Here is a 26,081-nt window from a genome sequence, read left to right on the forward strand (position 1 = left end):
GGTAATTGTTTTGTGTCTTTTTCTCTTTTTAAAATACTCTCTGATGGCGTGTATTGGGAAAATGAATATGACTTTAACAGTAACTGATCAGTCAGACCTTTCTGGTTACTTACAACAGATTGATGGAAAGACACTTAAGTCAGTCAATCAGTCAGTGAAGAAGCAAGTAAACAGTTGAATTTATCAAGATATGTTTTTTAATATGTAGAAGGTGCCAAAAAGGAAAACAAAAATGAAATCAAGGGCACAACAAGCAAGATTAGTGTCTAAGATTAAGTCTCAATCTGAAAAGGTGAGTTTTGAAAAGTCAGTTTAAGGGTGTAAACATTTTATAAATCGAGAGGCAGAGAGCGAGAGAGGCAGAGCTCATTTATGAATATTTCCAAGATGGTAGTATGTACTCAGGTTTATTTCCAGGATTGTTGTTGTTGGTTTAAATATATTGAGAGGGCTTGATTAGAATGGATGGCATTTAAGGGTGTCTCTGCAAGATTACAAGGATTTTAATAATACAGTCTCTTATGAAATGTTTTGACAGAAAAAAAGGCGGGATACGTTTGAATATATTTGATTTATGTAACATATAACAACTAACATATACACTACTGCTGATGGTTCAAAATTATAAAAAAAAAGAAGATTTGGTATATACTACAAAGGTAAGATGCTTTTACATAAGGTAAGATAAATCCAAAGCCATGAGCAATATTGGAAATGTTAATTAAAACAACTGCCTGCCCCCCACCTCCCCACCATGCTGCTTGATCTCTATCTGGCCTCTAAGCGTCTCCTATTTCACCTGAACAAAAAAGGTTTGTTTGTATGAACAATAAGTGCGTTTTGAGCCTCTCAAATCATTGTGAATTCCTAAATTATATGAGAGTTTATGCATTACAGAAGATGAATAGGTAATTGTAATTTTGAATAGAAAAAGACTCAATGATTATTGTGTTGTGTACATTGGTGCTTTGTAGGTCAATAGTTAAAATAATCGTTTACTTTTAAAGAAAGAAGTAAATAAGTAATTCTGGCATATTGTGGGTTATTTGAAGCCTTTGTTGAAATACTAATTTAAATATAGAGTTTGACAGTACTTCAAAGATTATAATTGCCTGCATTTTGCAAACAGTGTTTGGTTTTTTTTTTAAGAATTTCTACTCCTTTCTCCAAAAACTAAACAAGACTTGCCAGAAAAAATTAATACCAATTATTGTTGCGGTTTAAAAAAAGAAAAAAGATAACATTACACTGTCTCCAGCCAAATGCATTACAGAGAGCACTATTAATACAATGGTAAACAGATGTGCCACCCAGCGCTAAGGTTTAATTTGGACTCTGCATGTTTTTCTCCAAAGAGATTAGAGAAGAAAATGTTAAAACACATAAAAGGAAAAGGGCCTGGAGTGTTATTACACTGCAATGTGCCATGGTATGTGAAACACTATAGATACTATAGAATCAGAGTTTAAGTTTTCCCCCCAAAGATTAAATTATTTAAAGTATTACTGAAAAACAAAACAGTAAAGTCAAATTGAGGGTCAAATACCAAAATACCCCTAATGGCCCACAGATCACATCTTTTCTATGGGGTGCTGTACGTTAACTTTGTACATAAACTGTATGTGTATTGCATGTACACAGTATGTAGAGCATATAAATGTACTGTATATAAAAAGTCAGTGCACATGAAAACAAACTCTTTTTAAAGTCAGTTGTTATTTACCTTACCCCTTGCAAAGCAACGTGTTTTTTTCTGTCTTGCTGTTCCTCGTGCAACATTTTGGCTTTATGACATTCACTAAAGTCCAGTGTTATTTTTTTGTTGTTGTTTGTTTGTCAATAAAACATTACAGTGAGAAACAACACAAATTTCACAGTTATGTTTCTTTAATGTTCTTTACAGTTGGAAACAGCTAATTTAACATATTTATATATTTCGCATGTGAATGAAATAAATAGCAACAAGCACAACAACGTACCAAAATATGCAAAATAAAGCAGAGTTGGCCCTTTGGGTTTGTGCAACTTTGCACCACAGACTTTAATAAAACGACTGGGAGTGAAACTGCCATGGGTGAGGAGTCTCGGTTGTAGTGGAAAGTCGTCACACAAATACGCAGGGAGAGAAGCAAAAAAATAAAAGAACCCACAAAAAGAGGCAGACTGCGATCCTCCTCCACTGGGAAGGATACCAGCAGAGACCAAGCTGCAACACTTCACCTGAAATATTTGTCATGATACTTTTTTGGCTTAATCCAAATGTAACTCGGAGGATTTACACATGTCACAGTGTATAATTGGTAATTAAGCATTAGTGGAAGCCTGACTCTGCAAATATAGATTCAATCCCTGCACGGTGTGTAAGTCCAACACATACTCAGACTGTATATGGCAAATGCTCTGTGTTTACCTGGATAAGTTACAAAGTGTTCACAGTTTACGTTACTAATACTTGACTGAAGAGCTGTCTTTTACTGAGTTAAACATTTCAAGTCTTTCATCCATATTAAGGTTGAATGTGTGCCTAGTTGCACCTGTAATGACACAAACACGCCTTCACTTCAACATTACTAACGAAAGATGAAATGTTAAAGAAAAAATGGCTTCAAGGTTCGGGTGTTTAGTTGCTCATTAAAGATTAGAACAATAAGAGCAGCAAACATATTTCTGAAATAATATTTAGTCTTCATGCTAATATAGAACATACTTTTCACCTGACAGCCGAATTTGGAAATGATGTGGCTCTTTGAACATGTTGCCTCTCAGTGTAGCAGAGTGAATGCAAAGACCAAAGCAGAATTTGGTCTTTGCATACTTCGCTTACTTTTTTTGTACGTAAAAAAAAAAGACATTAATAACCCTCCAAATGCAGAATTATTTGGCGGACGTGTGAAAAATGTCAAATAATTCAAGTGAAGCATTACACAAGTCTAAACTGCAACAAAATATTAAAGCTGCAACAATTAATAATACACTGTAAACAAATAAATATGATTCATTTGAACGAAATCCTTCAGAAATAAAACTGGCCAAAGGATGAAAGAGAAACAACAATCGACTGTAATTTTACACAAAGGAGGTATCTGCGTGCTTTCTTTGATCAACAATAATAATGAACTTCTCAATGGTTTTGATTTACTGCACACTGACTAAGCTGAACTGATGCTATCAACCAGAAACAGAATAAATAAATTATTTCTAAGCCTGGAAATATGATAAAAATTCAATCTTCACAATACCGCTAAGTCATCAATATTTAAAATTAAGTTATTAGCACCTTATTATGATGACGTATCCCCTTCTAACTGGAAGATGAAGTATACACAGTGAGAACTGGGACACGTCTTTGAAAGCTGTTGGAAAGTATGGAATTCTCCCGTGTGACATACATTACATCATATATTAAACAACCTTTACTATAATGCCTCTTGTTGAAAAACTTTGCATTTTTTTTTTAGGTTTTAAATATAATTTCAAAACGACTTTTTACGTCTTTTGTGAAATTCTCTCTTTTCCCTTAAACGTTACTGCATATATTTTCAGTTTAACCCAACAGAGATGCATTAAAATGTAAGTCAAAACAAATGATGGAAAATATTTTCCTCTGTACAAAATGTCATTATTCATTGAGAGACAAGAGAAGTTTGACCAAGAGCACCAGCGAAATATTAAATATAACCAGCTCCTTGCAAAATATCATCATACTGTACAAAAAAACATCTACAAAATGCACTGAAAGTCGTTGTTGTTGCTGTTCAATAAAGGTCATAATATTAACTCTTATACACAAATATACACTTGTGTACTTTGGGCACAGGGTGAAGACAGCAATAACAACATAAATCATTTACTTCACGCCTCATGTATAAAATAAATATTTTCTGGAGTTAGAAATATATGGCATTGTTAGACAGCACTGTCCTGATTTATATGTTTTAATTTGGAGCCTTGGCTCATAAATGGGATCCATGTGTTTTTAATGATTCCCTAAGTGGAGCAGCATTGTTTTGGGTATGTTTTTCCTCTTTTTTTTAACTTGTAATCAGCCCCATGCCACTGCAGGGCCCATCTGGGTGGGCTCGAGCTGGGTAGGCAACAGTGGTGCGAGATAACCCAGCTCTTGCTTCAGAACCTTTGATAGTTTCAGGCTGAAAACACACTAAGAACGCAGATCTGAAGTAAATGCAGCACACACCTTTCTTGAGGAAGAATAACCACTGAAGTTAAATTAGTTAGTACTATCATACCGGCTTCCATGGGTCACGGTGCCAGGAGGCAGAGCCTGGGCAGGACTGCAAGTTGCACTGCTCCATGTCAGGTGGCTTGTCTAGGATGTCACAATTGTAGTCATTGAGCCTCTGTCCATTGGGCCTTTGACATACCACCAGGCGAGTTCTCCTCCCTCCACCACAAGTTTGGGTGCACTGAGGGGAACAGCAAACAAAATGTTCTGTTTTTCGGATTCCAGATCAGTTTGCTTTGACTTACAGAGACATGACTACCAGATTTTTAGACCAAGTCCCTGTTTGTGTGATAAAAAATACACAAACAAAAATGGGGATCGCATAAATGGTCGATGGAAAACAAAAGAGATGAGCGAACTGCACTTCTAACTATAAATATGGTCTCACCTCTCCCCAAACACCGTAGTTCCACAGAGGACAGGGCCCAGAATCACAGTTCTTGGACTCAGCAGGTTTAACCCTCTCATCACAGTAGTTGTTGCTGCGTCCATCAGCATCCTGACAAACAACCACCCGCCTCTGGAAGCCTCCTGCGCAGGTGCTGGAACACTGGAGAGCACACAAAATATGCAATTATATTCAGACAATGATTATGATTAATTCAAAATGATTGGACTACCAAGCTCTTGAATTGACATCTAACATAAAACAAATGTAAAATCTCTTTATAGAATCTATTTGCAGCAGTATCATGTTTACATGAGTCTAAAGAAGAACTTTCAGTCTCCACCGCACCCATTATTTATGAAGTGTAAGAGTACATACATAATGCCACTAGGGACAATCTGAGTAAAAGTGACCCATATGTAACACTGCATTTGGTTTCACACTGATAACTGGTTGGAAACACATGAGCAATTTCATGCCAAATGCATGTAAAAAGCTCTTTTTATATAACATTAACAATAACACTACTACCAACAGGGACAACCACACCTACACTGACCTTCCTCCACACATGCAAACACTATGCAGACGTAAAACTACCAAACAAGGTTAAAAGGATTAAAAGAAGAAATGAAACATGGCATTCTATCTGAATTTGGGCCAACGCGATTCAAAGCCAAGTATATTAAGAGCCTCAACTGCCTCAAACTATTTGGATTTGTTAATGCTGAACTAATTTCAGCCAAGGAATCAAGGCACTACCTTTTGAATCTGTTAATAGGACCATCAAAAACAACACTTTTGATACCATATTGTTTTTTTGGTATTGCTAAATACCAGTCACTGACACTGACATGAAATATAACATTTGCTATGTATACACTGCAGCCTTCAGTATTCCTTTTAAGCTGTCCATAAAGTCCTTTACCATGTATGGCCTTCTGCCCTGGGAAATGAAAACATCTGCTACCTCACTCCTACTAGATGTGTTCGCAAGAATGTGTTTACACACACACACACACACACACACACACACACACACACACACACACACACACACACACAGGTCTCTCAACAACATGTTATATAGGCATGGCCTGTATATACACTGCTGGTTCTACATTAATATGAAAGCTTACTTTTGCTGTATGTAAAAAAAAAGACATTAATAACCCTCCAAGTGCATTAAAAGGAACCTTGACAAAATATATTTGAACCCTGCTATTTCTTCAACTATCTCATGCTGAACATACTGCGCCCCAAGGTCCGGTCCTCCATTGGTTGTCTGCTGAAGGCACATTCCAGCTGCTGTGCCCTGGGTGACGTCCTGGATCCTGAGGATATTCGTAGGGCTGGTCATTAATGCGTTGGCGGTGGTAAACAGAAGGACAGGGTGCAGCAGTACACTCCTGTTCTGTCACGGGCCTCTCATCCGGGTCACAGAAAGACTGGTCCACTGGCTGGGGGTAGTTGGAGCAAACCACTTGTCTGGTGGCTCTTCCTACACCACAAGTCACTGAACACTGTGGGAAGGTGTGGGAAGAGAGCCAAAGAGTTTTAAAAACAAAGGTGAAATAGAAGAGCTGTGATTTTTAATGAGAAAAAAATGCTTGGAAAAAAGAAAATCTACTGCATGTTCTGCAAAGCTCTGAGAACTATATGTGGGCTTTTGGATACCTTAAGTAAGAATCAATGTTTCAAACCTCGCTACGTGTTGCACCATGAGAAGCGCCGTCTTGTGTGACCAATTGCGGAAGCTCCACTACCACCACCACTACTAGTCTGACCAAGACAGACCAATCACCAATCACACAGGTTCCCAGAACCCCCTTTATAATAGCCCCCAGCCCCAAACCAAGCATACCTGCTTTCTTCCCTACAAAGATCACTAGAACTCCTCAGTGGTCCTGAGCCAAAATGATCCATCTTATGCTGATGCAACCATCAAGGTTAGACCATCAATGTGGGTATTTCTAGTTTAAGGATTAACTACTAAGTTATATTTGATGTACATATTTACATCAAGAGATATTCTTCTAGTAGTGGTTGTTGCATAACTGTAACACATCAAGTAGCTTGAGTTTTATGTTTGTTTAGCTATTGCTAGCTGAGCATTAGTGATTACTGCTACCACTGAATATTGTCAGGTAACCATTGGTGGCGTCTTGCCCTTGCCCAGCTGCTTGTGAGTTGACCCATCCCCTCAGGCATCACCTGGGTATCAACCACACAGAGGAATCTCTGGGATGCCTGCACTTCCACGAGCACTGTGGAATATTGCTTAGCAGAGAACCGTGGTTACACTAGTAACCAAACATTTTCTATATACTCCTAAAGTCTGGATAGTGAATGACTGCTTACCCTTTTTTTAAATTTTGCTTTTGATCAATTTCAAGATTTTTTTTTAAAATTTATCTCTCTCATGACATTTTTGTTGGATGTTTTCCATTTTCTGAATTACATTTGAGCAATGTTATTTTCACTGATGTTCCCATGAACAGATTTGCAGTATTTCGTGGTGAGTTCTTTTGATGGGAAGCCCCCATGAGACTAAAAACATGAATACAACAAGAGTAGAAATCAACATTATGTGACATTAAAATGTAATCTAATTAGGGGGGGGGACAATGGGAAACTCCCTTTTAACAAGAAAAGTCCTCCCACAAAACTATGCACAGAGAAGGCAGCCGTCTGCCTCGACCAGCTGTGGTACGTAGAGAGCAAAGAGGAAAAACATGATGAGTGAGAAATCAACAGACAATATAGAGTTGGCAGGTTGGTCCCACCATAAACTGTAAATCAAAGAAATCTCACTTGGGTTCAAATAGTATAAGGAATTTGTTTTTCACTCAAGCAAATTCATGCAAAAACTACAGCTCATCACTGACTCCATGCAAATGCTGGTTTAGTGACGTCACGAACAGTGTTTACAGCTCATTGTGTTTCAACACGATTTGAAAATTGTTGGAAACATCTGTTTCTATTCGACACAGCTGGATGTTTTACTTACAGGTGACCATTCTCCGGCGTGCCATTGCCCACAGGGGCTGAAGCAGGTGGCAAACTCAGCGGGGCGGGGCAGGTGGGCGCAGTAGGATTCGTCTGCCACTCCTCCGTGGACATCTCGGCAGCTGACATAACGAGCCCGCTTTCCCTTGCCACAGGACACGGAGCACTGGAGGACATGCACATACAAGCAGAGCTCTCTCACGTGTTCTCCATTCTTTAACTTCTTTGCTTCTATTTAGTACATGGGGATCTGCCAGGCCCGGGAGCCATCGACAGTCCCCTTTGAGGCCTTCCCCAAACCGCAGCTCAATTTATGCCAAAGCATTCACTTTTACCTACTAAAACGCTGTCAAACCTAAAATGAGGACGTGGGCCCAGCTAGTGAAATGGTTTTGTAAAGAAGGAAGGGCAAGCTTTATTGTGATATTTGGTAGCACGAAGCATTCAAAAGGTACTGCTGTCTGAACACAGGCAGAAAAATCAGCTCTAGATTTGTGTGCTTCACTTTACTGTAACCCCTCGACCATTTTAGGCTAGAGAGAAAATTCTAATGGTTCCCAAGAGATGAGAATTACAATATAAAATACATCCAGGAGTGCTGTATGACATGATGCTTATGATAAAGGGTTCAACTTTACCTCATCTAATTCAAGTCACTGATCTGGATCTTTTGGCCATGTTCAAAGTATTGGTGCCTAATTTCATTACAGTAATAACCTGGCTTTTTTATGCAGGAAAGGAGCAACTTCATTATGTTTTTTAAACGTATATACTGTGACTTCTTCACCTTACAAATGAATTCATTGTCACTGGTATCCTAACATAACTCCCTCAGCGCTCATAATTATGCTCTGAAGGTTTACTCCTGCCATCTCAGCGCGACACCATGGAAACATTTCTGAAGAGATGAATATCTAATGCAATCAAGCAGCTCTAGCTCAAACAGAAACATTAATATCGCTTTCATATCAATGTCACACTGAGGATGGCAATGCTGCTCCTTGGGGAATGCATGCATGTATATATGTGCATGTGGAGCATGTGTGTCTGAAAGACCGTACTGGCGCTGGCCTCTGACATGTGAGCTCACACCGGTTTTTCAGATTGACAGATGGGGTTCAATCTCAGAAACCGAAGACTCGTGTTTAGATGAAATCTGGTTTCCATTTGCTCCGAATAACAATGCAAAGTATTAGAAAGGCGGAGGGACCTCTTTGCCAAGACACTGGAGCCTGCACGTGTCTGCATATTGTATGTCTGTGTGAGTGTGTAGTTACAGCAGGGGGTAAAACAGAGGATTGTAGTTATGTGCAGTATGTACTTTCTAGAGGAATGTTGGGATATACAGTGATGTTGAATATGTCAACCTAATATTCGTAAACACATAACATGACTTGAGTGTGGTTGAGACACACGCACAAACCGCACACAAATTGCTCCATCAATATTCTTATTTTTCATTCTTTGTCAGAGGCCTACAGTCCTACTTTCACTCGATCTACACACACAGTGATGAACAAAACAGTACAAAGATTATGCTCTAACAGATCCACCAACCTCAAGTTATTTCCTTACCGCAGTCCAAGAGCCATATCTCCACTGAGTCAGGAACTGCGCAGAGTTGTCTGGACGAGGAGTGCTTTGTGCTGGAGAGGCTCGTGAGCATGATGGCATCTCACAGTCCTTCAATGACAAACATTGTAACAAACTGCCCTGTGATGAGCTAATAAGCAAATATGCAAGGATCTTAAGTTGTCTTAAAGGAATAGGGTAAATTAAACAAATTGGGGCAAAATATGGTTATTAATATACCCCAAAAATATATCATTGCACCTTTCTAAGCCCTAGAACCCTAAAATGTAGTACTGTTGAAGACAACCTGAAATCAAACACCTAGAAACGATCACTTATCTATAAACTTTAAGATCAGTCAAATGCCTTGAGTGTCCATCATTGTCAATGGACATCAAAAAGATTTTTTAAGTCAGTGTTACCTGTATGTTTCCCCTTCATTCTGCAGAACTATGCATGTTCCAAGATTGACACTAAAAGGCTCTACCTAAATTCTAGTTTCTTTATATGCATCTAAAATCTGAGTAAAGGGAGGGTACCTTTGAGCAGAATTTATGACCTCAGCTTGTTTGGAAGCCAAACAAAACACCATTAGATTAGTTTTCAAGCTAAATCCAGTAAGATTTAAAGCGGCACTTGTCCATGTCTATATCTTAAAAAATAATCTGCCATATCGAGCCTTACCACAACTTTTAGCTCACTGTTGACCCACAGCTGCAGTGTTTAGATCAGTTCCATCACTCTTGCCAACCTTCTTTCCAGCCACAGCAGGCAGCTGTTTTCACTCAAAAGGCTCTGATAAACCCACTTTACACTTGTGTTACCTGACCAGCACCAAACCACAATCAGCTGGCAAGTAGATGGGGAACATAATAAAGCGTTTAGCAATTTAAAGTGCTAGTCTCCCCATTGGGAGCTGGTAAAGCCAAAACAGGAAGGTTAATGTTGGACTTAATGCTGATATATTAACATTCATTTGTAGCTCTGACAAGAGTGTTGCTGGCACTGCTTCATTTCTGGTGGTTGTTCAGATAGAAGAAGTGTTTTAAAGGTGATAAAATACAGATGCTTTTAGTGCTTTTTCCACTTCCTCTGAAGTAATCAGAAATTACTTAATGCTGTTTTAAAGTGACTTAGGAACATAAACTCATCAGTAATCTAAATTGTGCGTGCCACTTGCCGGATTTACAGTAGTAATGAGCGTTGTGTGTGTGTGTGTGGGCGGGCGGGCGGGCGGGGGGATGCATTTTGGATTCATATATTTGAAGGTCACATTACAATATATTTTCAGGGAGTAGTCCCATAAAAAACTTAACTGTTTGTGAAATATTTCGCATTATGGTGAAATTACGGTAAAATCCACTTAAAACCTATTAATTAAGACTCTGTATGGTTGACTCTTGACTCGATGCACGATCTTAGGTTTCTTATTACCTGACTGTCTCTGGGCATCGCTGCAGCATTGCACTCTCTGTCATCTACTGTGTCGCCGTAATCCCCCGACACACACCTTACAGCTCTCATCTGGTAGCCATGGTCACAGGTCACTGAACACTAAAAGAAAAAAAAACAAGTTACACACATGCGCACCTATGCCAACTCTGCTGAAGTTGGAGGTTGAAGGTTGATATCTTAGACAGGGCCTCAGTCAAGGTCCTGCTCAGCAGAGGCCCTGACACGTACACACAGACATCCATTCACATACACACCCGGAGCCTCAACTCGACCCTTTACCCAGTTCTTAATTCACATACAAGGCTCTCCCATCATGTTTAGGTACCACACGAGAGCACAGAAAATGCCACAAGATAGATTTATTTGATCTGCAAATTATAATTACCCAGGCAGTAATGAGTCAATATATTCCAGCTCTGTAAATACTACTATCTGACTTAATACAAACATGTCTGGGAGCGTATTATTAGTTACAAAACTACACTATGAATGGTGAAAAACGCCCATTCATGCCTGTTTTATTTAGTTTGTTCTTTACTAAAATGTAGTTAAATCTACCCAGAGACAGTGGGAAATTTGTATATTTGAATGTGTATGTGTGTCTCTAATAGTGTGGGTCAGGTTTAGTCTTACAGGATATGAGGGCAAAGTGAAAGTAGCATAAAGGAAATGGGAGCTGGTGTCACAGTAAGCACACTTTGCTGTAACTTGCAGGTATATCAGGTTACACACACGCACTACAAATCTACACTGAGTCTCCTACTGCCACATTCTCTCTCTTTGACCACACACATATCCACAACCACATACACAGAGTAAATCCTAGGCACTCACACATGCAACCCATTTCCTCAGTCAAACACTGAATGGAGTCACCTCGCCCCGCTGTGTCAGTGTGTGTGTCTTACTCGTGTGCGTGCGCAGAACTCACCGCTCCCCAGACGCCAACTTGCCAAGATGCACACTCGGGCAGCTCGCAGCTTCCCACGGCAGGGGGTTTACTTGTCATGTCGCAGAGGTGCTCGCTCAGCTTCTCCTCCCTGGCTCCCATGCTGCAGGACACTTGTCTGTGCCTCATCCCTTTCCCACAAGTCACCAGGCACTGATGGTAGAAGAGTTGTAGGTTGAGGTTTGTTTGTTTTTTATGAAGTTACTGAAAATCTACGAAACAGTCGATGGTGAGTACACATTTTTATGCTAATTGTCCTGTCCTATTTATGCCATTGGTGTGAACACTATAAGAGAAAGCAGTTATACTTCAAGCTGCAGGTTCAGGGTATCCCCTGTATTACATCACATATACACTATATATAGTACGCCAGTAATTTGATTGTTTATTATTTGCATGTGGCTTTGCAGAAGCTTACTTTTATGAGGTGTGTTGAACTCATCCTCTCATTCTGAGGAATAAATCATTTCTATTCTGGGATATCTGTTTCTGTGTGGTCATATCTGCATGTCTAAGAGCATCCAGGCTCACCTCACTCCACTCACTGATGATCCACTTCGGACACGGGTGGTCGTTGCAGGTTTCAGTTACCACCCTCTGGTATTCATTGCATTCTCTGTCCACGAGCCGGCGGCCCAAATTGTTCATGCAGTAAGACTCCCTGCTACGGCTGCCACGTCCACATGTCTTAGAACACTGCATATGGAAAAGTCATGCAGGTTGGATGGCTTTAAAGTCCTTAACCGGGCTAGGCCCTCACAATGTACAATGTAATTTCCTCCGACTGTACCTGTGACCAGGCGCTGTACTGCCAGCTCTTCAGCAGACAGTCACCGTGGCAGGGCTCTCTGGTCGTTGGTTTGGGGATGTCGGCACAGGCACTGGTCTCCATTCTCTCGCTCTGTCTTTTCATCCGGTTGTACTTCATACACTGAACATCCAGGTTGCGATAGCCTGGGCCACATTTAGCTGAACATTCACTTTTTCCAGCAACGTGCCACCTGCGAGACAGAGAAGGGTTGTCATGAAGTGTCTGACTGTGGGCGTGCACGGGAAGTGGGACCGTGGGACATTAATACACACCTGACTTCACAGTCTATGTTGCATGGCTCGTTGACGGCTTCGGGATGAGGTAAATGTTCACAGCGTTGGTCCGACACCTCAAGGTGATCGCTCCTACGCACACACACTCTCTTCCGTCTTCGCTCACCTACACACACACACACACACACACACACGCACAAACAGTGAAATAAAGCAACGTTCAGATCGTTCAACATCTGGTAGTCACTTTACTTAAAAATATCACATTTCATCGCCTTTAACAAGTCTTGCTAGCTTTCTAACATTCAATCCTCCAGCCTTAGGGGTGTGCAGGTCTCACACCTCTCAAACACACGCTGTGCACTCTGATCCACTGGGAAACCGAGTAGCTTGCTACTAAAACGGAAATTTGTGGGGTGTAGTAAAACCAGGCGAAGGTGAAGGTGTCAGGTAATGCGATTACCTGGGATCAGAATGGGGTTGCAAAGAAGGGGCTCTTTAGAAACCAGAGGCTGATTGAGTAAGTTTTTAAAATCTAGAGGTGTGAGTAACATGATGGAGAAGAAATCAAAATATTAATAATATTAATTAATAATAATATTTGCACTGAACCTCACACTATACATTTTGATCTTGTATACTTCACACTTTTGGAGTGTTTGGCCATTGACTCTTCACAAAGACAAATGCTGCACATTTTGAACAACAGTGAGCTTAAAAAATATTCATTTCTGTATTTATGAAGGCATCCCAGCAGCTCAAAAGGTCCCTTCCCCCCCCCATTTCTGAAGTGATTTTAAATTCACAGAAGCCAATGAAAAATGATCGTGTTCTTCATGTGTGGAGATTTGGAAGCCAAGAGATCTTACCCTGGCAGATGCGGTTGCACTCGAGCCAGGAGCCTGAGGGATCCCAGACAAACTGCTCCCTGTGTTCCTCAATGGGTATGTTAAAGGAGTAACGAACATCTGGGTTGTAGAGGTTTCCCACACACAGGACCTGTGGGAATAACGTTGGAAAAGGCGAGGTCAAAGGTCTGACATGCTTATTATTTTGTCCACACAGAGTTCTCACCTCTTTAACAGAGGGATTAAGATCAGTGTGTCACTAGGTGAGAACGAAAGCAAACTTTTGCAGAAAAGAGACGCAGAGGTGAAAACTGAAGCGGTGTGGGGAGAAACATTAACAGAAGAACACACAGTATGCAAATAATCAAAGCAGAACTGATATAGTAATAACATAAAGTTGACTTAAGCATTAAAAGAAAACAAACTTCCTATTAATACCTGCAGAATGAGCTCCTCCTCAATACGGTCAGTGCAGTTAATGCGCTCAACTTTTGTGTCTGAGCCGCTGTAATCAATGACGGTTCCCTTGAAGTCGATTTCCCTTTTGAACATGGCCACCACAAAGTTTCCATTCAGGAGGAAATTGGAATGGCTATCGGATAATGCTGGAATGACATTCGAATAAGAACGACACATTTCACCACAAGAGACAGAAGAAGGAAAGCTTTGCCCTCGCAATTTGAAGTTTGAGGAATGCGCGAGACGGCATTTGTCACTTTCAGCCTACATTTAAAGTAAACAGTCTGGCAGACAGCTGCCAACCTATTGTTCTGCCGTCCGAGGAGGTACCGTATGTTGAAACAGCGGTGACACCAAATTGCATTTATTTGGAGTCAGACTCCGGGACTCTCTTCGGTGATTGACACTGGAGTGGAAACAAAGGATCTTCACTGACTGCAAATACACACAAATACCTAAACAACCACCTCTGAATTACAGTCTGTGAGTACATGCCAAAACAATGCATCTAATCAAGCCTAGTAAAAACTTTTGTTGTTTTGCATTTAAATCTGCAAGTTGTGCAATGCCAAATAATCAGAGAGAATTGACAATGATGCACGCAGATAACTTATGGCAACATATCACATATTTCTTATGCCTGCAGAAGAATTTGTGCACTGTCCAGAATCGTGTACGCATAAATGAAGAACAATGAAGAAAAGACATTAATGTGCAATTTTCATTACACGAGGAAAAAGAAAAGAGCGAAGAAAAAGGGAGAAAGATTGATAGCACCCATGGGAGTAGCCAAATGAGAAAGCAATTATGTTTATTTACTGAATTCAAAGTAGCACTCATTCAGAGCATACTCGGAGTACTGGCGACAGAGACGTCTGATGTTTCACCAGCTCTGAAAGGCTGTTCTTGACTCACGGCACAGCGCAAACGCTGTATTTACATGATTTTTGTTTTTCAACCTGTTTCGTTGGAGTATTTTGAAATATTGTCACAATATACACGTAATAAATGGAGAAAAATGGCGCCTGAACTTCTAAGCCACTGACACCCATTTATGTCACCCTGATCTTCTCTAAACAAATTCCTCCATATTGCACCAGCTGAAGTGGCAAAACTGAAAGGGTGTTGCAAACATTGACCATATTTAATGCAGACAGCACTCCCAGAATTGGCGGGGCAAAAGGGGTCCACCAGAAATTTCTTCTGACAATTGGAATTAAAACATCTTGAACACAACTTGATCCATCTGAAACATGGATGCCTGTACACTTTACAAAGGGGGCAAAAGAGCTTCTCTCTTCTCTTTTGCTTGTCTTTTTTCTTTTCCTGTGTCCTCCTCTTGCTCACATGCAAGCACAGAATAGGTCCATCTGACCCTAAAACCCTTATTTCTACTTCCATGCAGCTCAAGCTCCACATGCATCTAATTAGCACTTATTGCTGCCTCATTTATCTTTCCGAGTGGTTGACACTCCATTTGCTTACCCTCAACCAACGCTCCTCACATTTCCTCGATATACGTGCTCAGTAAAAAAAGAGAAAAAAAAGTCCTTTTCCTTTCATTTTTGAAAACAGTTTGACAGTAACTTGGCTCGTTTCTTGAGTTCAACCCCTTTTTCATTAACATCTGCCTTTACTGCTCTGGGTCACCGAGTCAGCGCGGTTTATGGTCATGTTCGGGGTAATGGCATTGACCTATGAGATGAGAACCGAAGAAATGTAATGTATACATCTGACTGGTTTGGACTGCCACCGCATTCAGACTGAATGCTTTTAAATTTGACCTGGTGTTGCTTTAAAAACCACACCTTCTTACTGGTACACTCACCGAGGTAGTTGTCATCTTCTGGTTTTCCAGAGTAGCTGACCTGTTTGATATCAATGTTCATGGCTCCAGCTGGAATCCGAACCACTGTGTTGTAACCTAAAGAAGAAGAAAGAAACAAAACCAGGCAAACAAGAGACTGAGACCGTTTTTAAGAACTTTCAAGAGGGAAAAACGTAGCTACGATAACACCAATGCACTGAACACTCCCCACTGTGATTTCCATAATAGCTTCACTATGCTACACCAAATTCCTCTTAGGGAAGTTCCAACCACTAGGGATTTAAATGTCACACTTGGAAAAATACAAAAAAAAAAAGTCTAGTCATCTCAAATAACCTGCAGGAGGCCCTGTTATAGTCTCAGAGGCCTGACCGTTAAATTATATGTAATTATTCCCTGGACTTACCTTTGGCCTGTAATTACTACACCAGGCCTGTTGTCCCATGATAAACTAACAGAGAAGGCGACTGAGCATGAGCAAGAGAAAGAGCCTGTGAAGACCAAAATATGATAACCGAGATGCAGGTATGAAGGTTTAACAACAAATTAAGCAAAACACAGAACCAGCGAGACCAAACTGGGACCAGAATTTGCATGAACTGCATTCATAATGAGCAGCTGTTTGGTGCAACCATTGTCTTGCACTTTTGGTCTCTCTAATAGACTGCCTTTAGTCTAATGTTTGCAACAGGTGGTGGAAAGGTAAACTAGGAGTCGATTTATTATTTACTCATTTCCTTTTTCATATAGGCTCAGCTTGAGAGTCACAAGTGAGAAGTGAAAGGAATAAAATACAAGAGGTGGGTTTGAAGCGATCTGACAATTAGCCTGACACCTTAAGCCACTCGGGGGCAGCACTTGTTTTACATATCTTCTTCTCATCAGCCTTGTAGATCTCACACATGTAGGTCTTTCTCTTTCTGTCTGTTAGTCTTGATTTGAAATGAGCTGCACCAAACAGAGATGACAGACAGTAAGGTTTTTTTTTCGTCTTGACACTTTTCACTCATAAAGATTTGCGTGAAACAAAACAAAAACCTTGCCAAAGTTGCCTTTTGAGTTCACTGTTACTGCTTTTAAGTGCTATGTCACATTCACTACCTAGAGCCACTTGGGTAACGATAAGCTCACAGGCCCACAGAAATACATCAGGAACAGCCAACACTAGACCCTCCCTGAGGCTACGTGGTATCTCCTAGCTTAGCGACTGACCGCACACACAATCAGCCCTCACCACAGAGTGACCAAGAAAAGAATAGTAAATACAACACCCCGAGGTTAAAACAAACAAACAAAAAAAAACTTGCACTTGTGGAATGATTTGGTTTACCTTGTACAGACTACTTTCTGACACTAGCGAGAAGGAATACTATATAGTATTTGCTTTGCTAAAGAAAATTAGCTTGTGTTTTTAATCCCTTAAGTATTTTGTGTACAGATTATTTTCATTTTAAGTGAAGAACATTGAGGAAACTTCAGTAAAAGGCGGATGGTGTGGGAGTTCTTGATTCACAATAACTATCAACAGTTAATGTAAGTGAGTCACCAATTCCTGTGTTTTAACACAGTTTTTTAAAGAATAATAATGTATTTGTGCTATTTGAAGTATTATCGGGCCTTGGTGTTAGCTACAAAAGCATGTTTAATACAAATTGTATTGCGAACATAAAGATATTTGTTTACAAGTAAAAGGAACCAGACTTATGGTTGACAGTTCATCATTTTGTGTCGGCTGGTGAAGAAGGATTAAGGGGAAAACTAAGTAAACACAATGAATGAAACGCGGACAAAAAAAGGAATAAATCAAGAGACATGAAAAGAAAAAGAATAAAAGGTTCAATGGCAAGAAGACAGGCTCAGACTCAAGACAGGAGCAGAGGGATATCCTGCCTGGGCTACACTCCCACTCCTTCTTTTTTCTTTTTGTCGTTCTTATGGTTAAGCCAGATTTCCAGGGCTGAGGTCAGTGCCTGATTTGGTTGAATACAGTCCTCAAACACTTTGCCACCCCTGAGCCAAAGGAGCGCAGAAAAAGGAAGATGGATAGAGATGCTAAAGTTGAGTGCCAAACTAGCACAGTACAAATGACAGAGGCCACACCCATAGCTTTTTATGCTAATGCTGGTCCTGTTTTACTGCCCAGACTTAAAAAGGATTGGATGCAATCAGCAGTTGGCCCACAGTGAGGCCCTGCTTTAAGCACCACAGCTGAAAGGGGATGATGTCAGGTTTGTGTTTGCTATCAAAAGACCAGACTGAGTGACATGAACAAAGTTTGTAAAGCTTTAGAGCAAACTGCTTTCATGTATTTTTTCCCCCAAAATTTGTCCAAAGCATACATTGTTCTTCACATCAAGCTTAACATGTTAACCATAACCATACATGACATCAGTGCCTAATATGAACATATTGAATGTCAGTGTTGTAGCCTCATATAACTAAAAGTCTTTCTAAGCTCGTCTATGTTTGCTGCATATACAATTTATAACAGCCTGTTTATTTGCAGAATGTGCTGACATATGTTTTGTGGAACAGTCAGTTATTAATGGACAGAGCGTGCAATCTGAGCTGAGAGGGACTTACCATACTGAGCATCATTGAAGGTTCCTTCCAGAGTTTTGCACGATGAGTTGTCGCCGCCACACACGCCGCACTTGTCGTTCCTGGCCTTTGAGTTCAGCACGTGATCGCAGCCCGCTTGCTGCAGAAGTGCAGAAGATAGAAAAGACAGAAATGTGTGCTTTAGAGTGAAGCTCCTGACAGCGCGCAACTAAGCTGAAGCTGACGGCGTCGGAGGGTATGTGAGCAAGTATTGCTTTGAGTGTAATCGGGAAAAACAAGGAGCACGCAGACATACCCTGCAGAGGCCCTGCACACAGATGTCGTAAGTGTCTGGCCCGCACGGTGTGCCGTCGATGACACGGTCCTTCAGTTGATAGTATGCCGTAGTCCCAGCAACCCGGCAAAAGAGCTTGCACCGATCCTTCATTAATACTTAAAGGATACAAAGAAAACAATTAAATTAAAATTCTGAGCAATAAAGATACATTTTCAGTGAAATCCTGCGAATCCTTAGGAAACAAACTTTTTAACTTAAACCTATTTACTTCTTTGTGACCCTCAGCAGACTCTTGCTTTATCTCTAATATTTAGACTCTAGAATATCTAGAATATTTATTCTCTGCATTTCGTTGCCCTGTACCTGTGCATGTGCAATGACAATAAAGTTGAATTCTATTCTATTCTAGATGGTATCTGACAGTGTACCCAGACCGGGGCTTGGCTTCTTCGCTTCAGCATCAATTAACTAAAAGAATCACTTGCAGCAACTTTGCCAGATGGTAATCTCATGGGGCAGACTATCTAGGCAGGGCCTGACATACATCTGTAAGAGAAAGCTGCCAGGAAGTTCATATGGAAAGACTTTATGTTGCCCTTGATTAGTGTCAATTAAAAGTTTACTTAAGGACACCTTAAAAAAAATACAGCTGTAGATTTTTATCATACATTCATCAATTTCTCAACAAAAATTGCCTGTCTTCCCCTGCCATGTATTAAAATTCAGGCACATTAGATTCAAATGCAATGGCTGTGGAGGCGTCGCAACTTTGTAGGTCTTGGTCCTTGCTTCTCTCTTACACACACTTGTGGATTTACAGATAAGTTTATTGACGTATTTGTGCAAACTGTGAGTAACTGGATGCAAACAAAAAATCACTTTAAAAATGTGGGATGTGGTGTTTAAGGTGAACGTTTACGTAAAGTTAAAGCTACATGCTCAGTTGCATTTAAATAGTGTGTATTGCTGATGGTGTGGCTTGAATGGTTTGGGTATACTCACTGCCACTGTACTTGGGGACCCAGCGGACGGTGGGAGGTAGACCATTGATGTTGAAGTGTTTGCCGTCAAACTGAGAGCACTGCTCTTCCCGGAAATCCTTCTGTCCTCGTGGGCATGGCTCAGTGTTGCAGGAGCGGAACTTCATTCTGCGACCCACACAGAACTTACCGCCGTTTCTGGGCCTACAACAACGGGAAAATTAACGATTACAGAGGCACTACGCAAAGTTTGAATTTAAAGATCACATTAAGTGATCTTTAAACATGTTGTTCACATCCAAATCATAGTTATCGCACACATATTTGCACTCTGACCGTCAATAACGATCTCATTATTTCTTACTCAGGCTTGTTGCAGTCTCTAGTGGTGCTTCTCGTTCCTCCACCACAGGACCTGGAGCAAACACTGTAGGGCCCCCAGGGACCCCACTCGCCATGGACTGGTTGCAGATCCAAATCTTTATTTACACACATCCCATGTCTGCAATACTGAAATGGAACACACACAAGCAAGAAGAGAGCATGTTAAAATGTATAAAAGCAACCCCTGCATTACTGAAGGCAACATAATCTAGTACAGCACACCTGGGCACAGTGTTCTTCTTCGCCATCTCAGTCATCGGCTTATTAGATCTTTAGTCCCACATGAGAAAATTGCATTTCCACAACACAATCGATAGTAAGAGGAAATTTAATGAACACAATGACAATCTGACACTCACAAAAGTGGTTTAGTGTATCTCTAACCCGACCCCTGTATTCCAAACTTTATATTTTATAAGCCATCTTCGGAATTAAAAAACAAAATACAGGAACACAGAGCTTTCATGCAACAGACCCAATTATCCCACAAATAAGGCTTCCAGTGTCAAGCAGTGTGTACCCGCTAAGCAACTTTTGCCAAAAAGAACTAATACCGCTTTCATAAGCAAAGCACAGCACGCACATTTCCCTTTGTGTGTAACCAAATCCTCCTCTCAGTGACTAAGATATCAGAGGGTCCTGTTCAGAGAAAGAATGCAGGACAAGACGGCGTCTGTCTGGGTACGTAGCCCGCCGTCCGGGCACACAGGCGAGGGGAGCAGTGGCACCATGATAAGGAAACTCTAGAGTCGTGATAACAAGAGGAAGAAAGTTCATTACTAGCCTGACATCAGAAGCTCCCTTCTCCTGCTCAGTTTTTTTATCCTTTAACCAGAAAAGGAAAACGTTCTTTCTGGACACCTCACAGTGTTTATTTTGACTGCACTCCGTTTGTCGGGAGCTTCATGTCCATCCTGTTACTCCCACCCCCAGCTCCAATCAGCTGAGAAATGAATCTACTATGTCTAATCCTTTTTCCACTACGAGGCATTTGAGCCCCTGCGTCATGTTCTGAAGACTCATGAGAAAATGGAAACAAAACCGTGCCACATTTACTTCACTGGAATTTTATCATTTCAGCTCATTAGCCAGTGAGATCGGTCAATCAATCAGAGGTAGCTCCTGGGCAATGGCTGACCTGGTTAATTTCTGCTTTAATGCAAATTAACAACATGTATTCATTACCTCAGATGTACAAATGCAAAAGGGCATACACAAAACCACATGGAAGCAAGTACTATTTGGCTGCTTCTGCTATCCTGGCTTTGTTTGCATGTGTGTTTTACACACTTGTGGGTCTTTAATGATGGAGTGTAAAGTCTGTACACAATGGCAGGCAGGTGTTAAGAGCTGCAGGGTATGGACTAAACAAGCCACAAACATTTTCATAATCCGGGCCTAGTTTGAGGAATTCCCGGGCTCACTCCTCCTGAGTCCGAGTCTAGCGTAAATGCAAACTGAAGGCGCCAATAATTCTGTTGGAGCGCAAACAATGAATTAAGAAAAGAATCAAATGGAAAGTGCTGAAAAGAATTTGATAAAGCATGCGCATTATTGGAAATAGTTTCCATGTCACAGAAAAAGGCAAACAGGTGCTGGACTTTGGAGCTCACCGAGTTCATGGAACTGTCAATGAAACACATTTAGGCAGTAAGTCCAAAAGCTTTCCTTTGTTACAGCAAATAGTTTCCCCTCCCCTTGCAGCCCCCCACGCTCAACTTGAGGAGTGTCAGCCCAGACCTGAGCATCCCTTCTATACCTCTTCTCCAGGGCTACCCATCCCCCCTTATCCCCTCACGGTGAATTGCAAAGGCCGAGCGGAGACCACCAGAGTGCAGACAGGCAGCAGGACCCAAGGAGCTGTCAAACACAAGGCTGACTGTCTGTCACAGAGGACCACGGACTGTGTAAGCCTCTGAGGCATTCCACTATCCATGCTGGCACCCTCTGTTTACATCCGTTTTGTTTGGCCTGAAAAGGTGATGTGGTGAAAAAAAAGAAAGGAGGAATGGGGGGGGGGGGGGGGGGGGGGGGGGGGTGGAAACCAAAAAAAAAAGAAAAAAAACACACATAAGTGCGCAAATGTGAATGTGTATTAAGTGTTAAGAATGACTGCTTAGGGTCTGAAGGCACTTGGATCCACACTCACTTCCAATTAGGTTCCTACCAAAGAGCACATACACATTTGGAAAACACTGAAATAAAAAGGCGCATTTAGCAAAGCCCAAGTGCCCATTAAGGACACCAGGCGAGCCTCTTTTTGCTGAAAAGATTGTCAAATTTTGACCTCAGCTGGGAATGTGTTGAAACACTTGGAGGTCCCGTGAGAGAAACCCATCCAGCTGTGACTAGCATGTGTTTCAAATTAGAAATTTCACAAAGGTACAAGCTAACTTACCAGCTCATATGAAAGTATGCATATGTGCATACACCTATATTGCATGCATGTATATATATAGATCATGTAAGCTGAAATATACCCAATACCTTTGCCTCTTGGCTCTTAATGACATACTCAATAAAGATTAAATGAGTAGCCCATGGAGTCACAGAGAGCAGTTACCAGCATGCTAACTCAAACAGTGAAAATAGTAAGGACAGCAGCATCTGCTCTGAGCACCTCAGCTGCTTTGGAAGTTAGCGCCCTGTAATTGCCAGAAAACTGTTGCAGAGAGCGCCTCATTTCTGAACCCAAGCCATACATCACAAGAGGAATGAGAAGGTAGAGGACTGATTTAAAAAGCACTCCGCTCTTTCATTTTAACACGGCCATTTCCAAAAGTCATCACCTTTCATGCGGGCGGTGCCTTTCTCATGCCTCTGGGTTAGGAGTTCACCTCGGATGGTTGGGGGTTTGTGTATTGTCTCCAGCAGCTGGGAGCCCCCTTTCCTCCCAACAATGCAAAATTAAAACAGACTGCAATCTTAGAAATGCTAGAAACATCTGGAGCAACCCCTCAAAATGCGATGGCATGGACCACCGCAGTTAATTTTCAATATGGCGTCATTTTGTTTTACGTGTTTTATCGCTTGTCCTGGAGGTGAGGGAAGCTGTAGAGGCCCAATGACAACATAGGATCATCTGCAGCACTTCCATTTGCTGGCCATGCGACTGGAAATCAGTCACCTTACAGCTGCTTTTACAGAGTGGATACACACAGACTCATTTTTTAGCCCATGCACGTGTTTTCACTGTCAGTTCCTCGAGTCTCCTCTTTGGTCGTGTCTTAAAAGACCATAAGACAAGACAGAGAAATGAGAAGACACATTGGAAGGAGTGTGGCAGACAACAGGAGAAACAACAACCTCTAATTTTATCTCCTCTTTGCTTCCTGTCCTCATTTGTGGTCTCCATTTTTCCGAGGAGTGTAAGAAACATTTCCGTAATAAAAAAGGATTGATGATTGATGATTTTAGTAAATTGATCACCATTTTTGAGAAAAAAAACCTTTAAATATAAACCCAATCTGTGATTAGAACTTAACACCAGAACTGAGCAAAGCCACAATGTTACAATGCCACTCAAAGGTATAAAAGTATACAGTACCATTTGCTGTTTGATCCCGACAGACCCTGTGTCCAGGTAACTACCAGTCACACTCGTACAGCTGTTGTGTATATGTGTGTTTTCAAGTGCCATTATGTCAAAATGTGGTCACAGAAAAACTGCAGGTGGATCTACCAGCTAGTGGTTAAATGTTCATCTGTTTCTGCATGTCTCTGACTTTGGACAGGCACTACTAAAACAAAGATCTATGCAAGACACACTTTTGTGTGGTCTTCCATAGTTGGCTGTGATACTGTTCTCAAACTAATGACTAGTAAGTGCTTACCTATATATGTGCTCACCTAGTTTTAGATATACAATTACACAATCTACATACAAATGCAAAAAAGCTTCCTGCAAACAGCTGTAACAAACAAGCTCAACTTCAGACTCTTTTTGCTCAGCAGCATGCATCTGTGTGAGCAAAAATAGATCAGGTAAACTTACCAAACAACAGACAGGCAGAGTCAGCAATTATTTTTTTATTGGTTATTTTTAAGAAAGTTAAGCTCAAACATCCTCAGGAAGTGGTGGAGACTGCAAATACATTCGTTAGGCACATATGTTAACTCTAAATGAATGCTTATGTTGGGTCGTTGTAAGATGTGTAAAGAGACAACTGCTTGCTAACAAGTTAGCCAAATACATTATTGTGTACGTCAGTGTGGTTCAGAGAGAATACTCTCATAAGTGTCTCCCTGAACCATCCTTGTACAAGCCAGGAAGGGTTGACTGGCAAAATGATTGCACACTGACTAATCAACATGTCTCTTCTTATATAGTTACATCCTGGGACTGTGAGGACTCTCATACTTGGAATGTAACATAGAGCATCCATAGGCTTTGAGTCCTGCTCAAGCAAGAAAAGCTTGTTTAAGTTTGATACACATGTGCCCCAGTGCGCTGGGCAGTTCAGTTGTGTGCAAAGTATTTGAGCTATCATGTTTGCAGAAATAACGACACACAAACTCGACCAAAAACATGACCTCCTCTTGAGGTAATAAAGGCTTTCTACGTTAAGTCTGTGCTTGTGCAGGAAGTGGGTTCACTGCTACAGTCGGATGCAGTGTTTTCAGCTTCTTGCTGTTGTCCCATTATCTTGTAACTCTTTCCAAGTTCCACTGAATATATCGCCTTTCACACAGCGACGGGTTTAAATGTCACCACATTATAGCGTAATCAAGCAAATACACATGCAATGAAAGCTCCACTCAGTGGTTTCCGGACACAGAATTTCAATCAGTAAACTGCACGAATGCGAAAACAACAATCCTCTTGTTACCCCAAACCCACAGATATGTGTGCGATGATAGCAAATCAAAGTGGCAACATCCTGCAAATACCCAGAGATTAGCTGAGAGTAACACTGATACTGGCCTCGCGATCCCCATGCAGACGTGCACGCTCGCACAAGACTGCACACAAACGCACTGCCTGTCCCGGCATCGTACAACAAGTCTGTCAAGCTGCCAGCGGAGATCCAGCCAACACTCATCGCCTCCGCCAGCATACTCCATTCTGCCCCGGCTTCACTTTTCAAGACCCCACTATCTCAGCTCTAAATGGCTGAAACCAGAGCGGGTCGTCATTCTTTTCCAAACAAGATTCTGTAAATCAAAAGCAACTTCCTGTTTCTTAATTTACACTAACTGTTCATTTAAGCCATGAACAAGAGTATGTGGAAATCTTTCTTTCAAATATTTCACACACTAAAAACTTGGCTAGCAGCCACCACATTAAATAAATTTAAAAAACTAATTCATTGAATACTTCATCATTTCTTGCTGAGATGCTTTAGGTCAAAACCTTCATCCAAAAAAATAAAAAATAAAAAATAGAGCCAGCTTAAGCTCTGTTGCCTCTCTTTTGCCCCTCTGCCACCCGCTGAGCCACAACGTGGTGAGAAGCAGCACTGGGATCTTCAAAGGGTAGGATACTGATACAAGGCCTAGCAGCCCTGCACTTCGGCTTGACACTTATTGACCATGCAGGCTGGCCCCTAATCTATGCACACACAAAGACACATAGTTGCATGCACACATCTACACATGTGCATCTGCTCACACTTAAAAACAGGTACTTCTCCAATAAACGCACACATTGAAGCACACAATTAAAACACACACGCAAACAGTCGCAGCCAGGCGTGAAAGCGGCATCCTTTTGAAGGGTGAGGGGACTGAAACGGGGAAGGGCAAGAAAAGAGAGGATGGAGGGGGAAGGAGGGAGGAAGAGTGGTGGTGGCATTTATAGACAACAAGTGATGGGATGCCCTCGTTAGCGCACGGCCCACTGAGCCAGATGACAGAGGCAGCGGCCACGAGGTCATGTGACCGCATTACTCACTCCGGCACCCAGTGAAAGCAAAAGATGGGGAAGGAGGGTGGGAGGGAGACAAACAGGCAGGATTGGAGATATTCAGAGAAGAAGGGAACAGAGAGAGAGACAGAGAGAAAACTACCCATGAACCCTGCACTGCCCAGTGCCCTGATTTAACTGAGCAGTATACAAACAAAGTTTTTCTCCACCTCCCTCT

The 26,081-nt window shown here is 41.3% G+C and overlaps 1 protein-coding gene across 1 annotated transcript in view; it reads right to left on the reverse strand.

Annotated features, from left to right (window-relative positions):
• The window catches only part of LOC146628153 (A disintegrin and metalloproteinase with thrombospondin motifs 20), a 76,717-nt gene that overhangs the window by 16,477 nt on the left and 34,159 nt on the right, over positions 1–26,081 (reverse strand). Inside the window, exons 12-28 of the mRNA XM_085359381.1 lie at positions 19,979–20,124; positions 19,637–19,818; positions 18,653–18,789; positions 18,379–18,496; positions 15,796–15,891; positions 13,947–14,113; positions 13,530–13,659; positions 12,700–12,826; positions 12,407–12,617; positions 12,148–12,312; positions 11,599–11,769; positions 10,647–10,766; positions 9,216–9,323; positions 7,642–7,806; positions 5,885–6,154; positions 4,632–4,793; positions 4,248–4,424 (exon numbers count right to left, since the gene is read on the reverse strand). Coding sequence (XP_085215507.1) covers positions 4,248–4,424; positions 4,632–4,793; positions 5,885–6,154; positions 7,642–7,806; positions 9,216–9,323; positions 10,647–10,766; positions 11,599–11,769; positions 12,148–12,312; positions 12,407–12,617; positions 12,700–12,826; positions 13,530–13,659; positions 13,947–14,113; positions 15,796–15,891; positions 18,379–18,496; positions 18,653–18,789; positions 19,637–19,818; positions 19,979–20,124 — 2,652 coding nt within the window. The remainder of the gene's footprint in view (positions 1–4,247; positions 4,425–4,631; positions 4,794–5,884; positions 6,155–7,641; positions 7,807–9,215; positions 9,324–10,646; positions 10,767–11,598; positions 11,770–12,147; positions 12,313–12,406; positions 12,618–12,699; positions 12,827–13,529; positions 13,660–13,946; positions 14,114–15,795; positions 15,892–18,378; positions 18,497–18,652; positions 18,790–19,636; positions 19,819–19,978; positions 20,125–26,081) is intronic.

Source organism: Diplotaxodon limnothrissa, linkage group LG7, assembly GCF_057381915.1.
Source record: "Diplotaxodon limnothrissa isolate DT_005_m linkage group LG7, D_limnothrissa_male_GT1.1, whole genome shotgun sequence".
NCBI lineage: Eukaryota > Metazoa > Chordata > Actinopteri > Cichliformes > Cichlidae > Diplotaxodon > Diplotaxodon limnothrissa.